The sequence below is a fragment of the Hippocampus guttulatus genome, chromosome 7 (assembly GCF_054856545.1).
Source record: "Hippocampus guttulatus isolate MCC_2025c chromosome 7, RoL_Hgut_1.0, whole genome shotgun sequence".
Lineage (NCBI taxonomy): Eukaryota > Metazoa > Chordata > Actinopteri > Syngnathiformes > Syngnathidae > Hippocampus > Hippocampus guttulatus.
This window is the reverse complement of record NC_141267.1, coordinates 20,700,484-20,723,546: the sequence shown is the minus strand read 5'-3', so window position 1 is coordinate 20,723,546 and position 23,063 is coordinate 20,700,484. Positions and strand designations below refer to the sequence as shown.

Genomic DNA, 23,063 nt, shown 5'->3' with positions numbered 1-23,063 from the left:
CGCTAAGCAGCCTTTCATTTAGACATAATTACAGGTTATGGGGAATGTTTCATTCCCTTCTGTTTTATTTGTCAGTACGGTGGTCGTCACCCGGCTGATGTTTCAGTTGTGAGCAACAAATGAAGGTACAAGCGCAAAATGGAGAACCACACGACGTGAGCCGTTTGGCACAACCCTTCAAAAAAAAAAAAAAAAGTCTTCAAACTGTTAATTGCCACTCGCAGTTAAAATTGACTGTAGAATTAAACAGAAAGCAAAAAGAAGTTGGTGTTGTCCATTTAGCAAAATGCTAACACACAAAGCAAATCGCCGTAGGGACACTTACGAAGCTAGCATCAACGCTCCCTTGCCTCACACCCTTCAAGCGGCGGATATTTGAACACAAAGCTTGCAGCAACACACGTAGACGGACAGTAGAACAGTACTCACAGACATATATTCTTTATCCCAAACGACCAATATCGCTGCACCTTACTGACTGTCTTCTTTTCTATATGTATGCTCCACCCTTGGTAGCAGCACAATAGCGATGCATTCTCTCTGTTTGCTGTTTACTATATGTTCTTGTTTTCATCAATGCAATTACTGTCCAGTGCTATTTTTTCCGCAAAACATGTTATAACAACTTCTGTTGGTGGGATTGGAACGACAGGAAAATAACTTCACTCGAAACCGCCAGCGCAGTAAGGATGAAGTGTGAACGAAATACGTCCTATTTGACCAAATCCTCCATCTTGATCGAGTTCATGTTTGTGTGGTTGGCGCTTTGCATTCTTCCGCTTCATTTGGCAAACACTCATTCCTCTCTCTCTCTCTTATTTCTCTTTTGTGCGCAGGCTCTGCAATACTGTTGCCATGGCGACAACGGCCCCTCCCTCTCTCCTCCTGCTCTGCTGGCTGCTCCGAACAGCTTGCTCCGCGTTCCCCGAGGAACCGGGCCCTTTAAACTTCATCCCCACTGAAGGTATGGACGTTCTCCCACTATTTCCCCTACAGCACTGGCAAATGTATTCACAGTGTGCACTTGTGGAAAAAAAAAAAGAACCTCACAAGTTGTGTTACTAAGTTGAGGTCCTGCCTTTGTGTTTTGTTCCACTGTTCCCTTCTCAAGATGTGTGAGTCGCAGCGGTCTCGGCCTCACGCATAAGGTGTTGAAGTGGGGGTCAAGGTCATGCGGGTGGGGCAGGGGTCAGTATGGCTGTGATTGTGGAGGCCAGACACGTTCTCACACAACGAAGGGTTGCGAGTGTGGAGCGGGTGTGGAAAGGTGGCCGCTCGCATTTACGACTTTCCCCACACACGTCGTCGCTGTCTGTGGAGACCTTAGCCCCCCCTCCCCCACCTTTCCCACTCAGACTTAGAGTCTCCACGTCAGCTCAGCGGTCTCCGTCGAGCACCGGACCTGGATCGATTGCGGTTCAATAGTATTGACTGATGGCTTCCCAGCCTACTTAATGTATCAAAAGCAAAGAGTAGGCCATAGAATCGGTCAAGCCCTTAGTAGCGTTGGACGAGTGCAGCCTTTCCCACACTTCAGCATCCTGGGGCGTGAATCAATGGCAAGTACCAGGGGTGGAGCTATGTGGTGGCCAGTGTTGGCCACCGCCACCATTGGCCACTCTCCAGCTACCCCACATAGGGGAAGGTTTTAATGAACAGGACTCAGTGATGTGATGGATTGCTTTATTCGATCAGCTTCAGTTAAAAAATAAAATAAAATAAAAAATAGGGTCAAGCTGCGGCTTATCAAGCCGATGCCATTTTTAACATTAATTAATTACTTTATTCATTTCTTTTATTTTTTTACAAAACAAATATATTTTAACAATGAACCTCTTTGAAGAGCAAAAAAATAAATAAATCTCGTGACATGAAAACATTCCAGTCAAGGAAACAAAAATGTTCTATAATTATGCATTTTCTTTTACACTTGGCTCATCATTTTCATCAGTACTTTAAGTTGAAACGTTCTTTTCAAAGGTAAAAATTGAAACACACATTTTCAGATCATTTTTGTAATTATTACGCAAATTTTCACCTCTTAACGGAGAGACATCTTTGCTTTATGTTCGTCCACGTCTTGTTTTTCACCCTTTAGAATTACCGGATATCAATGCTAATTTTATTAGCCCTTCAATGGCATTTGACACAATGTATTAGCATTAAGCTAGCGGACGTAAGGAAAAGGTGTATGGTTTGTTGAATCACAAATTACTCATAGGAATTTACTCGGTTTCACACTTTGGCATCGCAGAGACTGAAATATGCCTATGTAAGCAAAAAATAAGTCATTTGAAGGCAAGTATTATGTAGATTCATGCAAACAGGATCAAAAGACATGAGAATGAAGACACACCACGCTATAGAGTTGTGATTCCCAAAATAGCTGCATGAAAGCAGTCACATGAAATTGCCGTTGCATTTTACACGGAACCCAGCGAAGGAGCGATAACAATGATCTCACGTTAATTAATTAGAATGAGATGACGTCAGCGCTAATGCCCGGTGTGCCACGACAATTGTTGTCATCACCACAGGGCAGGGAATAGGCGTGAGTCGTGATGTCAGGTATTCGACTCCGCATCATTGCATTGCCTGGAAAAGTATGCTTTCAACGGTAGACAGGAAGAAGACAATGACTGGCTCCGCAGATTATGACAGATTCATGTGAATAAAAATAATTCGGATAGCAGATGAGCACTAAAGACTAAATATAGGCCCGAAGAGGAAATCGGATGAAAGTGGCGCATAAAGAAGTAACGGCGCAACAGTTGAGGTCCCCTGTGGTCAGACGTCTGCGGGTACTTTGTTGTTTTGGTTGTGATATACGTGCTTAGAATGAACCCTGACTATGCAATATATTCTCTAAAGATATGAATCACAGGGATGCAGTTTGTGTATTTGCTGTTGATGAGCATCTGTAAAGATTTACGGTTTGGTGGCGATCTAAAATTGGGGAGTGTTGGCTTTGGCGAAGATGCGTTGGAGTGGATCGCCATCCAATCTGCCGGATCGCATTACAAATGACTCCTGTGCGTCTGAAATTGAATATGGTTCAACATAAATTTTCCCAAAATGAATGTCGGATTGGGATCAGTAATTATGCCTGTGTGTGTGTGTGTGTCTTCCGCCTCGTAATAGTGTCAAGACGCTATCCGGTGTTTCTGGGCCGTCCGCACCACACGTGGCAGAGACAAGAACCTCTACATATCCAGAGGGTCATCCAAGTCAACCGAACGCTCTACATTGGAGCCAGGTACGATACCCCCCCCCCCCCCCCCCCCGGCAAGTAAAAACTCAAAACCCCATTTTGGTGGAAACAAGAAGAGACATTGAGAATGTTGAGAAGGGACCACAGAATGGGGAACGTTATTGGATTCCAAGTAAGCAACATTTAATGAATACATTGAGGATAAGACAATTGGGTGGGTGGGGTGAAGCGGCAGTAAAACAGGCCAAATGTAGTGTTTAACTCAATGCAAATGTCTGAATGTTTTACCACGCTCAAGAAACAGCCGAAATGTGCGTAAGTGACTATCTGAGGGGGATGAGAAGAAGGTGTTGGTGGCGGTCGCTGGTTTGGGCCACTCTCCAATCGCTGCTTGTCTGAAAACATTCAAACCAGTGGCGCATCGATAAAGCTGTGGTGCAGAGCACAAATGGTGACGGCGTCAACAAAATTGATGTCAATGCCATTAATCTGAGGAGCAGAAAAATCTGTTGATTAGCAGCACCCTCAATGATCACGTTCACTCACTTCCGAGGAATTTACGAGAGGCTACCTCATCTTTTCGAATGACACGTCACACACGCAAACCATTTCTGGTGCCCTCTTCCGTCAGTCACGCTGCCCCTGGTCGTAGTTTGTTTACTTGTGGTGACGTCACAGTGACGTCACGGTCCACAGATCGAATGCAAGACAGCCAATCGTGTCGTAAACGCCGAAGAAGAAAGTGTCGAAAATTTATGACGGAACATAAAATCCCGACATGACATCACAGCCATTTGAAATCGTTTTTCTCTGAAGTCATCCCAATTCATAATGTCAAATGTCTGTTTGAAGAGAACTCTTGATTTGTGACTCGTGCGAGACAACAGCTCCGCGGCTCCGTTTGGTTCGTCGCTCTGCTGACTTTGCTGATCCCCGGACAGACGAAAAAAGGGCCCGCTCGGCAGCATTCGGTTTTGACTCTTGAAACGCTTTCGTCGCTCCCTCGAGGCGTTCGGCAGCCGACCTCAAACCCCGAAGATTTACGGCACACGTTTTCCAAATTCTAATTTAGCTCAAAAACGTGCTAAAAATCTATCAACGGCCATCCCCGCATGTGGTGCTGGTTATTGTCTGTCGTTGCAGTTCCCAATACGGAGAACCTCTCCGAGCCAGGAAATGACCCAATCGCTGGCCCCCAGCTGCTCCGACCTGACTACTGAGAAGCAAAGTAGTAAATTTATCAAACTTTGTAAACTCGTTCCAGCCATTCTGTCTGCGCCGGGAGGATGTATCTTCGCATGCGTGTACACGGCCCGCTAATCAAAAAAAGCACAGCTCCTGCGGTCGGCGGGTCATCGTTAAAAATACAGCCGACCCGAGAAAGCCGGGTCGGTTCCAAACTTGGAATTTGAGCTAAATTGTTGTCGAAAATATGTCCCGAGTCGCCAAAATAGTAGCCGGAACTCCAAGTGACGTCCAAACAAAATCAAGAAGCAGTCCCGCCTCTCTCGGTCCCCATGTTTTTCCTTTGGATGCATTTTTGGCGCAAATACTCGTCGTCAGAGTGAATTGCTTTCAACACAACAGTGCAGGAGAAGTGTCAAAAAATGGATTATGAAATGAATATATATAAAATATGACGATATTGCAGGCACTTATAGTGCACCTTAAGGCTTGTGAATAGCGGGCTTTTACCGTTCCTCCAAATAATTTGCCGTATTATCCATTCCTCCCGAAGCCCCTTTTACCCTCCCTTATAAAAGACGCCATTTTCCTGCTTATTTCAGTGTCGCTCTTCTGCTTAAATGGCACTGACAGGGAGCGGGGAGTGACAAAGTTGCCCCAGCGAATATTCTGCCTTTTTAGGGGCCGTCACAGAAGGATGGAGCACGGCGAAAACTTGGCATGCAGGTAAATCCCAGCTTTGAAAGGCGACGCTAAAGGAGCTTTTTGGCTTTAACAAGGACATCATTTATAAGCCGTGGAGGAACGGAATATGTGCTTAAAGCCGAAGGGTCTAGTTTGCGGTCCGGTTTTGAATTTTCTTTTTTACGATTCACAGTAGTTCCTTGTGAATTCCTCTTTATGCACTCGCGTGACCGTTAACAATGCTAGGATCGATTTGAGAAGTGACTCTGCGTCCGTTTTTTTCTGAGAGACGTGAAATGGAACGAGATACCCGTGGAATAGAAATCACAAATTACAGAACCCCGTTTGCCAGTGTGCTCACATTTGAAAGCACAGACGTAGCGGCATACCACTCAACCAGTATGCTAATGCAGCCTTACAGGGGCAGGGCCGTCACATGACTTCATTTTGCATTTACGGACTAATTTGTGTAACTTTTGCCTGGAATGGTTGGCTCACTAGATGACGCGAGTGTCATCGTCCAACTTCACAAGCTCCGTTTCTTTAGGGGGGGTTTTTTGGCAGCGTTGACACTTACGCTTCATCTAGTTAGCATGTCTTGCTAACGGCTAACTCAGCGGCTAACACTCTGATTTATTATTTATCTCAACAAAGCTGAATCACCGGTCGAGCAAACAAATAATTTGTTGTCATTTATTACTGTTAACTCATAAATGGCGGCTATGAAAAAAAAAATTCATAAAAGCATGACCACATTTGAGATTGTACGGCCTCCTGCCTATTCATCTTTTATCACTTGCGATAATATCCAGCACAACATCGCTCCCTCCGGTGCGATATTGTTGAAATGAACTAGCGAGACAGCGGGATTCAATGTACAGAAACGTTCTTGAAATCGGAGCGGTTACCCGATATGGGATGTCGCAGCCAAGCGGATGCTCGTAAAAATGCTAACCGCCACAATGTTATTTGAGCACGGGAGAGCAGGGATTTATGCCGCCGAAAAGGAAGCCTTATATACGTTTTAATGTAGCCAGCGGTGTTTGCGGCTCCCTGACAGAAACAGATCCGCGTGTAAATGCGCATGTCGGTGCGGCAAAGGGGTTTGACAGAGTTTCGAAATAACCACCTCGCGCGATGGCAGCTCCGACGGCAGCCGAGTGCGCACCTTGATAAGACGCCCCGCGCGCTCCTAAATCCTGTCACCATTAGCATAGCTGCCTCTCCGAGTGCAAGCGGCCGTAAATCCCTGCCCCCGAGCGCCTGCTGAGTGCACACACCTCTCCTCAGACGCTTGCCGTCTTCTCCAAATCAAAGTATTAAAGCCGGTTGGAGTCAGCAGCACTCCGCTGGTTTAAGCCCCCCACGTCATTGCTGCCGAGTCACTTTTCAGTCTTCACTTAGTAGAGCCAAAGGGGTCGGCCACATGATCTTTCTTTGAGGGGGGGGAGCGAGGGGGACGGGTGCTTATTTTTCCATCCATCCATCCAACGTTTGAAACAAAAGAAACTGTTCGATGCACTGATGCAACGAGCACCGCTGTACATAGTGCAGTTACCCTTTATAAAACCCGTTTATTTCTTTCCATTCTCTTTTACGATGCCTTTGCATAATGCGGTGGCATTTTTCTTTATTACAAACAGTAATTTAAAAAAATAAATCAAAATATTGTTTGGGCGGCGGGAACGAATGAGTGGCATTTCGGTGTGTTTTCATTGTGGACCAAATGGAGTCACAAACTTTCATCACGGCAGAAACGAAACAGTCGGAGTCCGTTCCAGACAAATAACAAGTGACTTTTTCCTCAAGCGATGCAGCGTGTGCGTTAATGTGTGTAAAGGAGCTGACTTGCAACCTTCATCAGCCCACACACACACACACACACACACACACACACACACGAGGTCAGCAGGAGCTGTGGGCCGGTCAAACGCCACATGGCAGACGGACAGACAGACAGGCAGGCAGACAGATGCACAATTCAGTGCAGTTGATATATATATACTGTATATATATATGTATATATATTATAATATTATGCCGTTGCTTGGCACTCCCCGAGCAACGGCAAAAAAATATATTATATTATCAAGGTCAAAACGTGGCAAATGGCTTCAATGGTGTTTTCAGCCTTTTGTTCTCCCGCCGTAGTCTGAATGCGCGCTGCGCCCGATGAAAAAGATGTTATGTCAGGTTAGTTGTCTGCTTCAATTTCTGCAAGTTGTTTCAGAAATGGGCACAATGGAAATTTAGATATAGTTAGCATTTAACAATTACCCGGTCGCTAACATTTTAGGGAGTGGCTAATTAATTGACTTTTCTGTTGCTCGAATTCTTCGACCAGCCTTTTTTGTTTGGCTGGATTACTTAAAGGCAGCATGACCAAACGTTTTGTACGTCGCTGTGAGAAAATGTCAAATGACAAAGCTCGGTTGACGCGGAAAGTGATAACATGTTGGAAGGCTGTCATTAGCTAGCGGGCTAGCCATTATGTCGTACTTCAAAGACCAGCGCACTCAGCATTTTTTTTTTTTTTTTTTTTTTACAGACTGCCCTCCGCAAACCTGGCGATGATGTTTCCTAATCTGTTCACTTCGAAATTTATACTCCACCATCCGCTTGATGTTACGCATAACAGTCAACAGTTTTACGATTGTGATCAGGAGGCGCCTCTTTATCAGTTTGCATGTGACAAGAGCTGCCGTAGTTACTCAGAGGTCCTTATACTATATACCGCAATGTTTTTCGTGTTTGAATAAAACTAAAAAAAGACGACTTTGGGTTTCTCGATTTATTACTTTAATTTGGCCACAGTTAATTTTCAATGTTAAAACCTCACGGGTGTTCAATTGCAGTCCGGGGAACAGGGATTGGAAAATAGTCCACAAACTCTGCCGGTTAACTTTCCTAAAGGTCCTTCAAAATATATTCGTGCAACATGATACCAGTTTGGCTCGGAGAGAGACGTTAACATTCCAAAGCACAATACCGGCCGAGGGGGAGAAGAAGAGTAGGTAACAGTCTTGGCTGAATAGCTCTTGACCCCACGAGCCAATGGTATTTGGAAAGCCAGAAGGTCAAAGTTCATCCGCTGCTAACGAATGAAAATGGATGTCTCTCTTGGGTAAAAGAATTGCCGGGGTATTTGTGGAAATAATAGCTCAGGCACGTGCAAGTCCGACTCCACGCGCTCACATTTATGCTCAAGACCAAAGGCGGCAAAACGGCACGAGACAGATTTGTAGGTTTTAAGAACTCGCGCTGTTTAGGTTGAGGCGCCTATGCGCAGAGTTATGAGCCATCCAAGGCTATGCGCACCTCCTGAAACATAAATAGCAATAAAACCACGACACATTTCACACATCCTCAATCTTAACCTTGTACCACATGCGGGGCCACGCGGCCTTTGTATCATTCAAACTGGCTGCCGCCGTCGAAAGAAGACGACCGCGCTGCGAGCTCGCATTAATCATTTTCTCTTCTCTCTGAACTCTCGGAATCTCGTTTCAACACTTCTCGTTACCAGACACTTTGATTGCAAGGTTGCGTCGCCAGGTACTTTTTTTTTTTTTTTTTAAGTAGGCGATGATACAAATAGTTCAGCAGTGCTAGCAACACAGTTATGTGACGCCGCAAGAGGCGAGGAATGTGCCCCTGTATTCCTTTTTCAAGGTGAGCCCCGCTGAGAAAGAAAGGCTGACTGTCTGCGATGATTGAAATTCATTTTCAAAGTGGAATTCAGAAAAACAAGACATTGTGAAGATAAGTTGCACAAATCACTGGGCCTTGGTTCAACCCCGTAACGGATTTATTCACCACTTCTGCAGTGGCAAGAACGATATATTAATTAAATTAAACATTTGACAATAAAGTTGTATCCAATCCAATCCAACATCACAGAGACAAAGTGGAAAAGCATTTTTAATTATTATGTTTTTTTATTATCAGTTGTGACCGACTGACTTCACTCTGGCGCGGCAGCTTTAGCGCGCCTCGTCCTTGCGATGTGCATAGATTTGAGCCACAGGAGGCGTGAAATCTTCGCAGCTCAAGCATATAGTTATGTGTCGACATGCGAGAGACCCAAGAAGTAACAGCCATGGTAGTGTTTGATTGACAGTTGACATTGGAGGGGGGGGGCGGGGTTTCTTGCATTTAGCATGTTCTCAGATGACTGATGTGTGACAATTTTAGCATCGTAGTTTGTGCTCTACATTATTTACAATTTAAAATATTCAAATAGGCAGTTTTAGGAGGGTTCAATTGTTTTTTAATTTTATTTTAGATTTATTTATTTCTATGTGCAACAGGGCTTCAACCCTGCCCCCTTACAATAGTGGGGGCTTATTGTATTTGGACAACTGGGAAAGCTGTTTCCAATCATCGTGTTCAAATGTTTCTGATGTGCACGCGTGCATGACTTACCCCCCTGGGTTGAAATTTATGTTGGAGTCCAAGCACAGATATTCACTTGAATTTATTCTAGAAATGTTGACAGGAATAAGCTGCTTGGACATCATCCAAAACAAAAAGAAATGAGAAGTTAAGAAAAAAAAAATTGTTTAGCCGTCCCACGCCGTCCCAAGCCAGCAATAAAATGCGAGTTGTACTCTGCTTATCGTTTGTTGTTGGCCGACTGCCACGCCGCTTTTCCGCAGGGATGACCTTTTCCGCGTGGAGCTGGACATCGCCGCCGCAGATGAGATGTTCTACAGCAAGGTGAGCGCCTCCCGGCCACGTCGTGCCGCCCCGCGCCTCCCAGGAATTTTAACGACCTCACCACGTTGTGGACACGCCGAAACGTTTTGACCTTTTTTGTGCGTCCAGAAAAGAACATGGGAGTCCAACAAGAACGACATCAGGATCTGCAGGATGAAGGGCAAGCATGAGGTGAGACGTTTTTGGTTTCTCAGATGAGTTAATAATTGTCGAGAGGACTTGAGGTGGGCCCATCGGGCATGAATATTCCGTTTATGTTGGGCTTTAAAAGAAAAAAAAAAAATATATATATATATATATATATATATATTTATTTATTTATTTATTAAATGGGGATGTTGAAAAGTTGTTGTTTTTTTTGGTAGCTCCATTCAAAATGTTATCAGGTCCTTTTCCATATATGATCAGTTTCATCTTTTGTCACAAATCGATACTATTGTTCTGTCTGTTGTTTATTTATTTTTAATAGCTTGGGAACAAATTTACGAACTCTCTCGGCACTTGAACTGCATTTTTGTTGCCTCAAGATTGAAAGTCTGGATATTAATTTTTTTTTTTTTATTTAGACGGTAAAGGATGTAATAGATGAAAACATGAAAGTCGACGCAACTTCCCTTCATGGCAGGTGTCCAAGAGAGTTCATCGATTTGTTCTCATTTGGGAATTGGTCAATAATGCGTGAAAGGAACAGACAAAAAAAAGTGTCACTTTGTGCAAAAATATTGACTTTTGGACACACGGGGTTTCCACCTTACAGCCACTTCAATATTTTACGTCTACGGTTGTAGAATGTCTTTGAATGTGACAAAGCCTTCTACCATTCAGAATCATGAGTGACGATTCCAAAGCTCTAAGAAGAGAAAAAAAAATTTCACTTTTGGATCATAAAACGTTTGGCCGTGATATTTGATGAAAATACGATGGAGTGCAAAAATATGACATTGAATCAAAGAAATGTATGACTTGACAAAGCCGCTGACCCCACAAACACTTTTAATTGAAGGATGTATTGATTTGAGAGTTTGGTTTGGCTCCCTCGTTCGCTTGGCGGGAGCATGTTTTCGCAGACTTTCGGCACTCCCCGAGCGACGGCAAAAAGTCACGTTGGGGGAAAACAGCCCAGTGACTTCATTTGATGCTGAGCTATTGATGAACGATAGCGTGTTCGGAAAATATGGCGTATCGTGAGAGCTTGCGACGTCCTCTCCTGACGTTCCAAGTTGTCAAAACACGCGCAGTGTTCTAGTCATTTCTTCCCAACATTTTATTCTCTTCCTTTCAGAGCGTTTCTATTGACCACTTGAAATGATTTTGTGTTGCCATGTCAACCTCATCTGCAGGTCCTTTAGAATCAGTACGCCGGTCGACATAACTTCGACTTAATCAGCAACGAGGTGGCGTTATCACATTTCTCAGTATTTTTCCGTCCTCTGACCGGTTGGTAGAAGCAAAACTTGTTCCAGCCAACTTGGTCTGCGCTTCCTTCAGGCAAACAACACGCTCGAACGACACCTGAATGCACCAAAAAACTAAATAAAATAGCGAGAGGAGTCTGCACCGCGGGAGTGAAATGAAAAGACCTTCAGTCTAACGCGTCTGTTCTGCGATCACACGAATTCAGCAAATACGCAATTTATGAAGAAACGGCCGGTCGTTGGGTTTTTATCCCTCCGATTGCCCTCATCGGGCTCGCAAAGGGCAATTTGGAGTCTTCAACGAAGCTCACATGGAGCCACCTCGTCCAGACTGCTGGCTGTTAATTGCTCTCACGGGCCCCCTAGTGGTCACGGGGCCCCTAAGCAGGTGGTGCCTCCGCTTATGCCTTGGGCCGACTCTAATGAGGCAGACGTGCTAACGGCTCGTCGGCCACCGTGCTGCCCTGCCCTGTTTATTCTTTTCTCTGAAAAGTAGCAGAGCTTTCCAGTTGAAAGGAGCGGCGAAGAGAGTGACATTTCACTTTTATAGTCAATTATTGTGTGTGCTAGCCATCCCTGAAAGGCTGACTCAGTAATGAAAGGTCTCCTGGCCTGTTAATGACGGGGCCGCCGGCTGTGCCGAGAGTCACGCGTTGGGAGCGCAGATAAGAACCTGGCCACTTCGCTTCCATCCACTTGTGAACGAAACGGCGAGTGGGCTCGCGCGCCGGGAATCTCGTTGGAACATTGCGGCCAAGTTGCGCTAATCAATACAGGGAAAAAAAACAACAACATAAAAATCAACAGAGGGGTGCTTGAAACTTGAATAAACTTGTACGTTGCCAAGGTATCACTGTAGAACACAACTCCATAAGAATCCATTACATTTTGGTGAGGATTTGGATTAGGGCCTTTTTTTTGGGGGGGTGGGGGGGGATTCATATGAAGGAAAGAGCACTGTAGCTACTGTGAAACATGAAGGAGGGTCCGTCGCTTTTTAGTTGCACCTGGCACTGGATGTGTTGAATCCGTATTTTTTTTGGGATTCTGGAGCAAAATGTGCTGTCCGCAAAGGAATTGAAAAAAAACAACACTTTTATTAATAAAGAATTGAATGAATGAATGCGCTTGGGTGACCCGGTGGTTCAGTGGTTAGCGCGTCGGCCTCGCAGTGCAGAGGTCGTGGGTTCGGTTCCGGCTGCGGCCTTCCTGTGTGGAGTTTGCATGTTCTCCCCGGGCCTGCGTGGGTTTTCTCCGGGTACTCCGGTTTCCTCCCACACTCCAAAAAACATGCGTGGCAGGTTCATGGAACACTCGAAATTGTCCCGAGGTGTGAGTGTGAGCGCGGATGGTTGTTCGTCTGTGTGTGCTCTGCCATTGGCTGGCAACCGGTTCAGGGTGTCCCCCCTGCCTACTGCCCGAAGACGGCTGGGATAGACTCCAGCACCCCCGCGAGCCTAGTGAGGATAAAGCAGATCAGAAAATGGATGGATGGCTATATATGCGCTTGTGAGTAATGCTCTGCTCATATGCGTTGCCGCGCTGTTTGCGTTCAAGTGGTACTCGTGTCAAGGTTTATAATTACCGTAACTTACATGCTAATTTTCATTTGCCCGGCGATAGCGTAAAGCTAATGGACTCCACGCGCTGATGTCCTGCCGACCTCGGCTTGACGTTGCCTTTTTGGGGATGTGGGGGGGGGGGGCCTCTGGTTAGTGATGCTTGAGTAGCTACAGCAGCACTTTCCTCTCTTAGGTATTCCTTCATCCTTTGCGCCCCCTGACATTTTTTTCATATTGTGATAGGAGGGTGGTGATCTTGTAAAAATGCTAATTTGCATCTAAAGCGAGATCCTGAAAAAAAAAAAAAAAGAAGCAGAGTCACAATAGCAGAGGAAGCACAAAGCACTTCCGTAGCTCACTTTTAATTGGATTAATCTCACCTGAGATTGGGCCTGTTAGATCACAATCAAGTTTTTAATTTTTTTATTTTTATTTTAATGACTGACGACACACGCACGGTTGAAGGTGTAGGTGGGATCAACAAGTTTTGCATATACACCGTCATACATATTCATGACACTTGAGTTTTTTTTGTTTTTTTTCAACTGTCGTCTTTGTTTGGCAACCCAACACATACATTAACGAGGCACGCAATTAAGCAGAACATCTCAAGCGCCTCCACAACAACACAGAAGAGTCTCCGCCACTTCAACCTCCTGCAAATGTTCCCTGCTGTTCGTGCTGGGTTGGGGGGCGGGGGGGGGGGGGGTGTGTGACGGGAGTTGGGGGAGGGGGGCGTCGATGTGAGCGTGTGTCAGATGTGATACATTCACCACCTTATAATTGGTTTTGTAATTAAATGTTTCCGTCTGGCTGCTCACAAAGGACACTGAATTCTCCCTAATTAGGCAGAAAATTTTCACGTCCTGATTCTTAACGCATTTTACCCCCCCACCCCCCTCTTCGTGTTGTCCGGACGATTGTTGACGACGTTTCATTTGCATATTCCCATCATGGTTGCCTTTGTCCTTGGCTTGTCACCATCTTTCTCTCGCTCTCTCTTTTTTTTTAAGTCTCTCCTGCCCTTTTTATTGTATTGTTCTGCCATTCTTTCCACTCCCCTTAACTCCTCATATTGAAAAGGATGAAGGAGGAGGACGAGGAGGAGGAGGAAGGTGGCTGCGTGCCAGCACGTCATCACGAGTCACATGATGATGCCAACAGGCCATTTCACATGGAGACGTGGGCGGGCAACATGATGGTGGGAGTTTGTTCAGTATGGCGTTGATTGAGCTCTCCATGGGGCGCAGGGTTTTGCGGGGGAGGAGGTGGGGGTTGGGGGGGGGGGTCAGGAGCTTTGGAAAGATTAGGCACGAAATATATGGTTTCGGGTTTCACAGCTCTTTAAGTACTTGTGGAAATCACAGGTGAAGTCACTCATACTAAAAACGTATACTAAATATTTGGTCATGCCCTCACACGTGGGCGAGGAGAGTCACAGTGGCCAATGCGATAACAGCAAAACACAAGAGTACAAAATGAGAACACTTGCAAGGATCTGCTGTAGGCCACCACTCACATCCAGACGTTCACATGCAGGCGAACTGGCCAACCTGAGTCCAGCTCATGATGTCACTCACCAGGTCAGGCCCCTTATTTCTTTTCAAACTTCTAATCTAATATTGTTTGTTTTATTAGTAATATGTTAGCGTACTTGTGTATGGTCATTACGGTAATATTTCGACCCCCCCCCCCCCCCCGAAAATGGCTCCTTGCTCGGGACATGCTGACAACGCAGAGTTCAAACTTATGATGTTATAACTTGCGGTTGGTTAAGTGAACTGCGTCGCTGCTTTATTAAATATGTTTTACTGACATCTGATCATTCTGTTCGTGTTTTCTTGAGTGTAGCTCCATCTGGTGGATGCATTGTAGATTGCATCTTATAAAGCGGTGTGCCCAATGCATGAAAAAAATGACAAACTAGGCCATTCATTGAAGGTGCGCCCCATAATCCAGTGCGCCTTAGTGTGGAAAATACGGTTTATTAATATTCTATGATTTGTATCTTATTATATAATGTTATATTTATACAATACAGTGCCAATATCCGTGCCAGTTTTTGATATGCGCCACATGTGCAGCCTCACAGCTGTCACCAATAGAATGACACGTGAATTGGTTTTCATGGTAAAATGGAAACTGTTGGCGCATATATTTTATTGCCCTACCTTTTAACAAACGTGACATAAACCGTTTTTAACACAGCGATGCGACTTTCAAACAAGTGGCTCATCATTTGTGAATAAATGCGGGAAAAAACTGAAGCGATCACTCCGTTATTATCGTGTTGAACGTCCCTCGCCATGAATCCTAAACAAGTCCGCTCGATGGAGACTCGAAATTGCCCATAGGTGTGAATGTGAGTGGGAGTCAATTAATTTGCTGTTTTTATGGTAGCTCAGGTGCGCTTTTTGGCAGTCGCTGTAACTCCAACGATTGTCCAGCCGTACGATCTCCTCCAAAGCGCACAAGTGCAACATAAGGACGTAAAGGTAGGCAGGTTTTCCCTGACTTTGCAAACGTAGTCCAGATGGTGACTAAACGCTCGGCATGTGCGGGGGGTGGGGGGGCCTTCTGTTCTTCACGCGAGGTTAGCGAAAGCGAATTTCGGAGCTGCGACTCATTTGTGCTTTCACGATGTCAATTTGCCACCTCGTTCTCGGCAGGCTGTCAAAAAGGGTCACACGGGTCAAGTGTGTCTGCACTTTGTCTGCAGGTTTTTCCCACCTGGGAGTCATCGGACGCCCGCCATGTGCAGTTGCAAAGCTGAGTGGCGTGCTATTTTTCCGACTAGCCGCCTCCCCGCTGGTGTTTGATGTTTGTTTGTGGCCCTTGGTGTGTTCAGTCACAATTACCATCAAGCAGAGAGGAAGGCTCGCAAGCCGGAGGGATGCGGATTAGCTTTAACGGTGGAGGCGACGGGTGTGTATGGGAGGGGGTGGGGGGGAGGGGGTTAAAAAGCGCGACACTCGGAGCATTGCGCGCTGCGGCGCTGCTAATTTGGTGCTGCTGTTAATTAATCCCCTGCCCACATGCTCACTAACATACACACCCTTTCATCCTGTCACGGAGCATCACTCGCTCCAAATGGTGCGCCAAGGACTCTTTTTCTGGGAAGCGACACAAGAGCTTTTGTTAACCGGTTTAGGAGTGGGCTCGGCGAACCTTGGAGATCTCAACATGTAGGAAGAGGTGTACTCACACTCTCCACTTGAGAAGAAGTGTCGATACTTCTAAAATAAATAAATAAATAAATAAAATTCCAGCCTTTAAAAAAACAGCGCCTTTTTCTGTTATGTTTTCAAAAAAATACAAGTATCGCAGTATTGTATAAAAACATGTTCAAACTTTAAAATGAATTTTAAAAGTCAATCACATACAACAACCAACTAGGTACAGAAACAAAAAAACCTCTCTGCATGTCGGAAGGTTTCCCTCTTTATTAAATTAAGAACATGTCACATGTTAAGAGCTAGCTAGCTTTGGCTCGACTTCTATGCTATCGAAACGTCTTCCTCTAGCTTAGCTAACATTGCGAACTAACAAAATGCTAAATAAGCTAACGATAGCAAATGAAAAAATACGCCTTGAATGTGGGTTTTTTTTTCCAGATGACACTGAGTATTTTTGAACGCAAGAAAAAAGTAGAAATATGTTTTCAAATGGCATGAGTAAAAAAAAAAAGTCACCAGAAAAACAAATAGTACAGCTAGCTGCAACATCTGCTTGAAGTACAGGAGCAAATTAAGTATTTGTACTTGTCACTTCCCATTATTGTGTGTGTGTGTGTGTGTGTGTGTGTGTGTGTGTGTGTGTGTGTGTGTGTGTGTGTGTGTGTGTGTGTGTGTGTGTGTGTGTGTGTGTGTGTGTGTGTGAGAGAGAGAATCAATGGCTACTCTTGACTGCGCTCTTCTCCCTCGTCGCTAACATCAGGGAGGCAGCCAGCTATGTAATGGAAACTTTGGAGATTTAGAGGAGCCACCGTGCCAAAGACGAGCCCCTGATGGGCCGCTGCCTTCTATAGCTATCGTACCCACGTTAACGTAGCAGGTCATGGCGAGCTATAACTAATATTTTACGAGCAGATGAATCAGGCTGAGGCTGCTTTACGACGGCACCGCTGTGTTTTGTTTTGTGATTCCGACGAGGAAAGTTGATTGTAGCCGGAGGTAAAACACTGCTTTGGTTGACATGAAGTCAAATGAAAAGTTTGTTTGTTGTTTTCGGTCCCAACAAAAGATGGAAAACAGATGCAAAAGTTGGGGTTTCCTCGCTATTACGAATTTTTAGTGGTGAGAAGTAACAAAGTACATAATAGTTTGTTACCGTACTCAAGTAGATTTCTTTCGGTGTTTCTACTTTGTTGAGTATTTACTTCTCTTACATTTGAAATGGAGTCGAATCTGTTTTTCCCCTTAATTAACTCATTCAGTACCAGCCAATTCTGGACCAAGTCTGAAAAGACGTTTAAAAACGTCTTTGGGAGTGAATGAGTTAACTGTACTTTGACTTAAGAAAAGTACTTTTGCCACCTCTGTTTGCGACTGATGCTGTGCCTGTCTTTTGGAGCATTTAATAGGATTTTCATAGCAAACGTAACGCTCTACGATTAGCATAATTGAGATTTTAATCTTTTTAATTGTGATTAATTAATGACAGGAATAAAAAAAAATCTGCGTGAAATAACACATTAAGTCACATGTTTCTGTTTCTTCACTCCGAGCGAGTCGGAGACTTTCTGTTTCTAAAATGACTCAGTGGAAGCGTGAAGAGCTTGTTTGTGTGGAAATTGCGCAACACGTACACAAGACTCATGAATGCCAAATCGAAATCAAGATGAGTCGTTTGTTTACACTTTCGCCAGAATATAAAACTGGCTCACGTTCGATACCACCTGGTATTACCTGACATTTGCAATATTGATCCGATACCGATACAACCCTAGTGGTGCTTTCCAGGCCTTTGCTGCTGCCCCTGTTAGTTCTTGTTTGTTTCCGGGGGTTTCTCCTTTGCGTCTCCGCTTCAGAAGTTGAAATGCATGCTCTATTTGGGTTCCGGTGATTTACCTTCCATGTTTTCTCTCATCTCTCACCCATTCTTATATTCACCTTTGCATCTGAAACCCCAAAATCCTCTGTACACACACACAACCCCCCCCCCAAAAAATGAATTGACCTTGTTGTTACAATATTTTTGGAGGGGACACAAACAAATGGAAAAAAATATGTCATGGCCAATTCAAACGTGTTAGTCAGTGTCGTTAGCATAGCTTGTTAATTGGTGGCAAATAACAAGCTCTGGTGTCCAATTGTACGTTTGGCATTCATGACGCATGACAACTGCAAACTATTCGCAAACAAGTGCCACATCCCATGATAGAAATGTTTCTAACATGAGAAATCTGATCTGTAAAGTATTTGAAGCCGGCAGAGGACTAGCATTAGCCTCTAGTTTCGTTGCGCTCAGCTCAGCAGTTGGAAACCTCTGATGACCGCACACCAGTTTCAAAATGGGCGGCGCTTGCCGTCTGGACTTTCAAATTTGATCGCTGCCGTAAATCTCAGTAATCAATCTCGTGTCCCTTCAATTATTCACGTATTTACAGCGTAGCAGAGCACAGCGCCTCGGCGTGATGTCACGTCAGATTTCATCTTCAAATTTACGTGGGCTTTCATACCCGTACTCCATCAGGACTGTTGGGAACATCCCTAGCGGTAAATAAAAAGCATGACATATTCGTCCCCGGCCATATTTATGCTGGCCCGCCGCCTGCTTCATCTGAGCAGGAGATGAATTTTTCAGAGGCCCTGCAGCTCTTGCCAGTGTCCGTTAGATGAGCGGGAGGACGCGGGGAGGAGGAGAAGCAGGAGGAGGAGGGTCTGCAGTCGTCTGGGATTTTTTTTTCCACGAAGGCTTGCCAACACAGCACAGGTGGCGTTTTGTCTGGACGCCTTCCCAGGAAAGGGAGGCAAGGAGCAGAGAGCACCGTCGGAGGGGAGAAGACGGCATAAGGACATTAAACATTTGGATCTATACACAATTTTATCATTCGCTCGTTTGCGGTTTGATCATCTGCTGCGTGTGTGTGTGTGTGCGTTGGTGTGTGTGTGTGTGTTCAGAAAGCGCACTAAAAGACTAATCCCGCTGACTTCATTTCTCTTTGAATAAAGCTCACGCCATCGAGTGCCAAATTGCTTCCTGGAATAGATGAATGCTCATTAATGAAACGAATTCATGCAGCAGCAGATGAATTTTGCCAATCTTCATAAAGAGAAAATGGAAATCAAAAGCCAGTCGTTAGAGTTCGACAATGGACCCCCATCCCTTGTTTTCATCCCAGACGAATCATTTTCTCCAATACGGACCACTGAAAAAACCCACTTGTGTTGATTTCGGAACATGCTTTTGACGCTAAAGGCGAAAAGGTCCATGTGCGAGAGCACATTTTCTCCTCAGAGTTGTCCTTTTAGTGTGATGAAATGGCATTAAATTGTGGGGGGTGAAAAACATTATTTGTAAGACACAGTTGTTGTCGGGATTGTGTTATTGGTGAGGATAAAGAAGGTACCGGTACATGGACCTTGACACGTAAATGACTACAGAGGCCACCTCATCAAGCGCATCTTGAGGGAGCTCCGACGTTTGGATTCGAGAATTACGCTTTTGATCAAATCGGGAGAAAGTGAACGCAACATGCAAGGTTGACAAATTCAGGAAACGAGACGCACCAATGACGTCGTCTAACTTGATCCGTCTTTCGAAAACCCACAAAGAACCGGTAAGCGATGCTAGCTATGCTAAGTGTCGCTGTGCTAATGGTTCTTTTCAAGGACTCCACTTGGGGAGCAGTTTTCAAAACTTAAACCAAAGCCGAGGGCTGATCACACGTTAACGTGGAGCAGACTCACGCAGGAAGCCAGGTGGTGTGTGTTAAACGGTGGTGGTGGTGGGGGGAGGCTAGCACATCACTGTCGCATGGAAAAATGACAGCTCACACTTGACACCACACATCCGCATCGAACGCGCGCTTAAACTTTTTGTTTTTTCTAACCGGTGAAAATTGAGAACCTTGCTAGCACCGAAGCGGGAAATTTGATGGGCGGATTCGAGGGGCAGCAGCATCTGGCTTTGAGCTGGTTTTATTTATCCAAAAAGGGGGGTCTTCAGCATGACCACCCTTCACTCTGATGTCATTGAACGCCCGGCGAATCGGGTACCATTCACACTGGGGGCACTAATATTTCCGAGGAGGAGGACTGTACACCAGCGGGTTTGGAAATGGGTGGACGATTTTTGGTTCATTCATAAAAATGCCGCCTTGTTGTCATTTGCTTTAGTTTTATTTTTTATTGAAGGGGAATTAGAATCGACTATAAATGGCCAGCCTTGCTCAGTACATGACGTAATCATGCTTCGGTACCTGTCAGCAAAAAAACCCCCAAAATAAATCAAGAAACCTCCTTTGTTAGTGATCTCAAAAACAATATCAATGACATCGCAAAGGTTGCGCAGGTGTAGTACACGTTAATGTTAACACGTGCGTGACGGCACGTCGGAAACTATTTTTCAGCGACGGCGGCAGATTAACTCGAGTCATTTGTCTCCATCGGGCGCTGTCGGCTGCGTGGCCGTTCCCTTTTTAAGAGAATGATTTTTGTCGTGCGACTCCATCGACTTTGAAGTGTCACGGTGACGAAATTAGCCCCGGACGCGACGTTTTGTTTTAAGATCCCCGGGCTGGTTTGGATTACAACCTGTCAATCATCAGCGGCGGCACGCTCGCGCGTCTGTAGACGCTTTCAGGGACGACAGGCCCCGCATTCAACGTCCGTCAGCGTGATTGGCAGCGTTAATGGTGAAATAATTCCACACATCAGGCGAGTGAAAAGCTTCATTTCACTGAGCTGTTTTAGATAATCACTTGTTTGGACCGGGCTTCTGCTGACTGAAAGACTTTGCGTTTTCATGCGTGCGCTTACTCTCGAGCTGTTGTCATATTTTTATTTTTTGCCTCTCTCGACTCGTATAAATTTTTTCTGTTCATGTACAGTTCATAACGCCGACTATTCCTCATGTTGATACGGCTGCTGTTGTTCTGTTGTTCATGCTTTGGCCGCTCAAACAGCGCTTTCCTGTTTTCTGGAACAGGCAAGTTGCAGTCACTGAAAGGATTGATCATTGTCAGCCTTTCAAAAAAAAAAAAGCAGCCACAATCTGTTTTTATTCCTGGCACTTTGCTCCTCTTTGAGGCCATGTGCTTCTTCCTTGACAATCGCCCCACGTTTTTGTGGTTCAATTAAAAATGTTTTTAAAGGAAAACAGTGGAACCTCAGAACACAATGCAAGGCAAGGTTTTAATAGTTTGGGAATTTACTTCATTTCATGTTGAGTTTAGTTAGAATTGGGTCTTAGAGCGGGTTTCTTAGTTTTAGTGTTCGTTTTAGTTTTTTTTTTATGCTAAAAAAACAACCCTGATTTATTGTGAAGTATTGCGTCGTAATAATGCAACAAAATATTTTAAAAACAGCCATTTTGCAGATTTTTGAAGTACAGTAAGTGCAGTGCATACGACCGTTTCTAAAGTTAGCTGCGTTGCAACCCTGACGTCTTCAATAAAAAGCTCAGATGGTCTGGCTTTCCATTCCTTGTTTGCCAAGTTGCCAACTTCCACATACATTTAAAATCAATCCCGACGGCTCCTGTTTTACATTAACTGACGAAGGTGAAAACAAAAGACATTTTTGAAGGAGAACATTCACAGGCATGAGGAACGTCGTTCTTGACCTGCTCAATGCGTGCCCAAGAAGTGACTCGGTGCCATAAAATGGACTTGAGTCAACTAAGCTCTTCCTTGCCCTTTTGTTTTGTTTTTGTCACCATGCAGGACGAATGTCGGAATTTCATGAAGGTACTCCTCAGTAGGCCCGGTGGCCTGTTTGTGTGCGGCACCAACGCTTTCAACCCGCTCTGTGCCAACTATACCGTAAGTATCAAAAAAAAAAAAAAACGTCCGATCTGTTTGCCCTTGCGTACACATCACAGTTAGTCCGCCTGCCAGGGTGATCATGCACGTTGAGATGATTTTTTTTTTAAACAGCTGTGGAATATTTTGGCATTTGGATCATTTTGAATTTTGAAAATTCAAACCGAATAATTGGGGCTTGGCATTAAAAAAAAAGTCCAAATGGGTTTCATTTTTAAATAATCACCCATTTATACTTAAATTTAAAACTGTATAGCAGTACACTGTTTGCAACATTATTTATTTATTTATTTATTTGGGGGGGGGGGTACTCTCATAACTTGAGTACCCGTTTCAGCCCTCAAGTACAGTGAAACCCGCGCTAGCAAAAAACTGTCAACAATTGACACGCACAAAAAAAATAGCCTTTCGATGCCACAAGATGGCGGCAAAGGTCTCCACCCTGAAGACGCATTCTTCCTTTCGATAGGCCACTGATGTGGCCGCGCCAGACCACCTAGTTGTCGAGACACGAGTGCATACACGTCACTCGGAGAATGGCAGAAGATTAAGGATGGGGGATAGTTTTTTTTGGTTTTTAACTAAAACGAAGAATTTATTATTTGCCTCACGGTTACGTCACCTCCAATGACGTGACAGCAGATTTTGAAGAGGCGTCGAATGAATGAGAACATGTGAAGATATGAGTAATTTGTTTCTCTGCTTGGGTTAAAAAAAAAAAATGATCGAAGAGAAAATATGAAGTCAACAAGGTTGTGCTAACAAGTGTTGACCGCCCCCGATGCTGTCAATTTTGCCCTCTCATCGCTTTCCTCCCTTTCGCATTAGTCAAACACTCCACCGTTCTTCAATTTGCCGCAATCCATCAGCATGCCGCTGAATTGGCTTCCCCCAAAGGCACCTCGGCTCGCCTCTATCACAACTTCAAACCACGGCAAGGAACGGCACAAACAGTAAATGAGTCATTGGCTTGGCCGGCGATTGAATATTAAACGTTGGATCAAAGCCGAAATACTTTGATAATCAAAGGCGCTCCGGCAGATAATTTTTCATGCCTCACATTACAAGCGGCGGTGAGGCGCCGGCTCGTTATCTGTCAGCTACTAATGACAACTGTGCTCGACGCACCTGATTGCCTCGCTGTTTCCTTCCCTGGGGCCTAGTTAGCAATGCTAGCAACTTCTTTATTTATAGCTGTGCCTTAATGCAACACCGCCTACTGTATAATACCGTACATGAATCCCTTGCATATTTTGTGGTTCGCCCGCACATAAATTCATGTCTTGACCTTTTTTTTTTCT

The 23,063-nt window shown here is 44.8% G+C and overlaps 1 protein-coding gene across 3 annotated transcripts in view; it reads left to right on the top strand.

Annotated features, from left to right (window-relative positions):
* Nucleotides 1-23,063, top strand: part of sema6bb (sema domain, transmembrane domain (TM), and cytoplasmic domain, (semaphorin) 6Bb) — a 130,098-nt gene that overhangs the window by 64,820 nt on the left and 42,215 nt on the right. For all 3 annotated transcript variants that reach the window (XM_086116697.1, XM_086116698.1, XM_086116696.1), the window contains 5 exons: nt 837-964; nt 3,142-3,256; nt 9,739-9,799; nt 9,908-9,970; nt 21,664-21,762. In XM_086116697.1, the coding sequence (XP_085972823.1) occupies nt 856-964; nt 3,142-3,256; nt 9,739-9,799; nt 9,908-9,970; nt 21,664-21,762 (447 nt within the window). In that variant the 5' untranslated portion in view covers nt 837-855. The remainder of the gene's footprint in view (nt 1-836; nt 965-3,141; nt 3,257-9,738; nt 9,800-9,907; nt 9,971-21,663; nt 21,763-23,063) is intronic.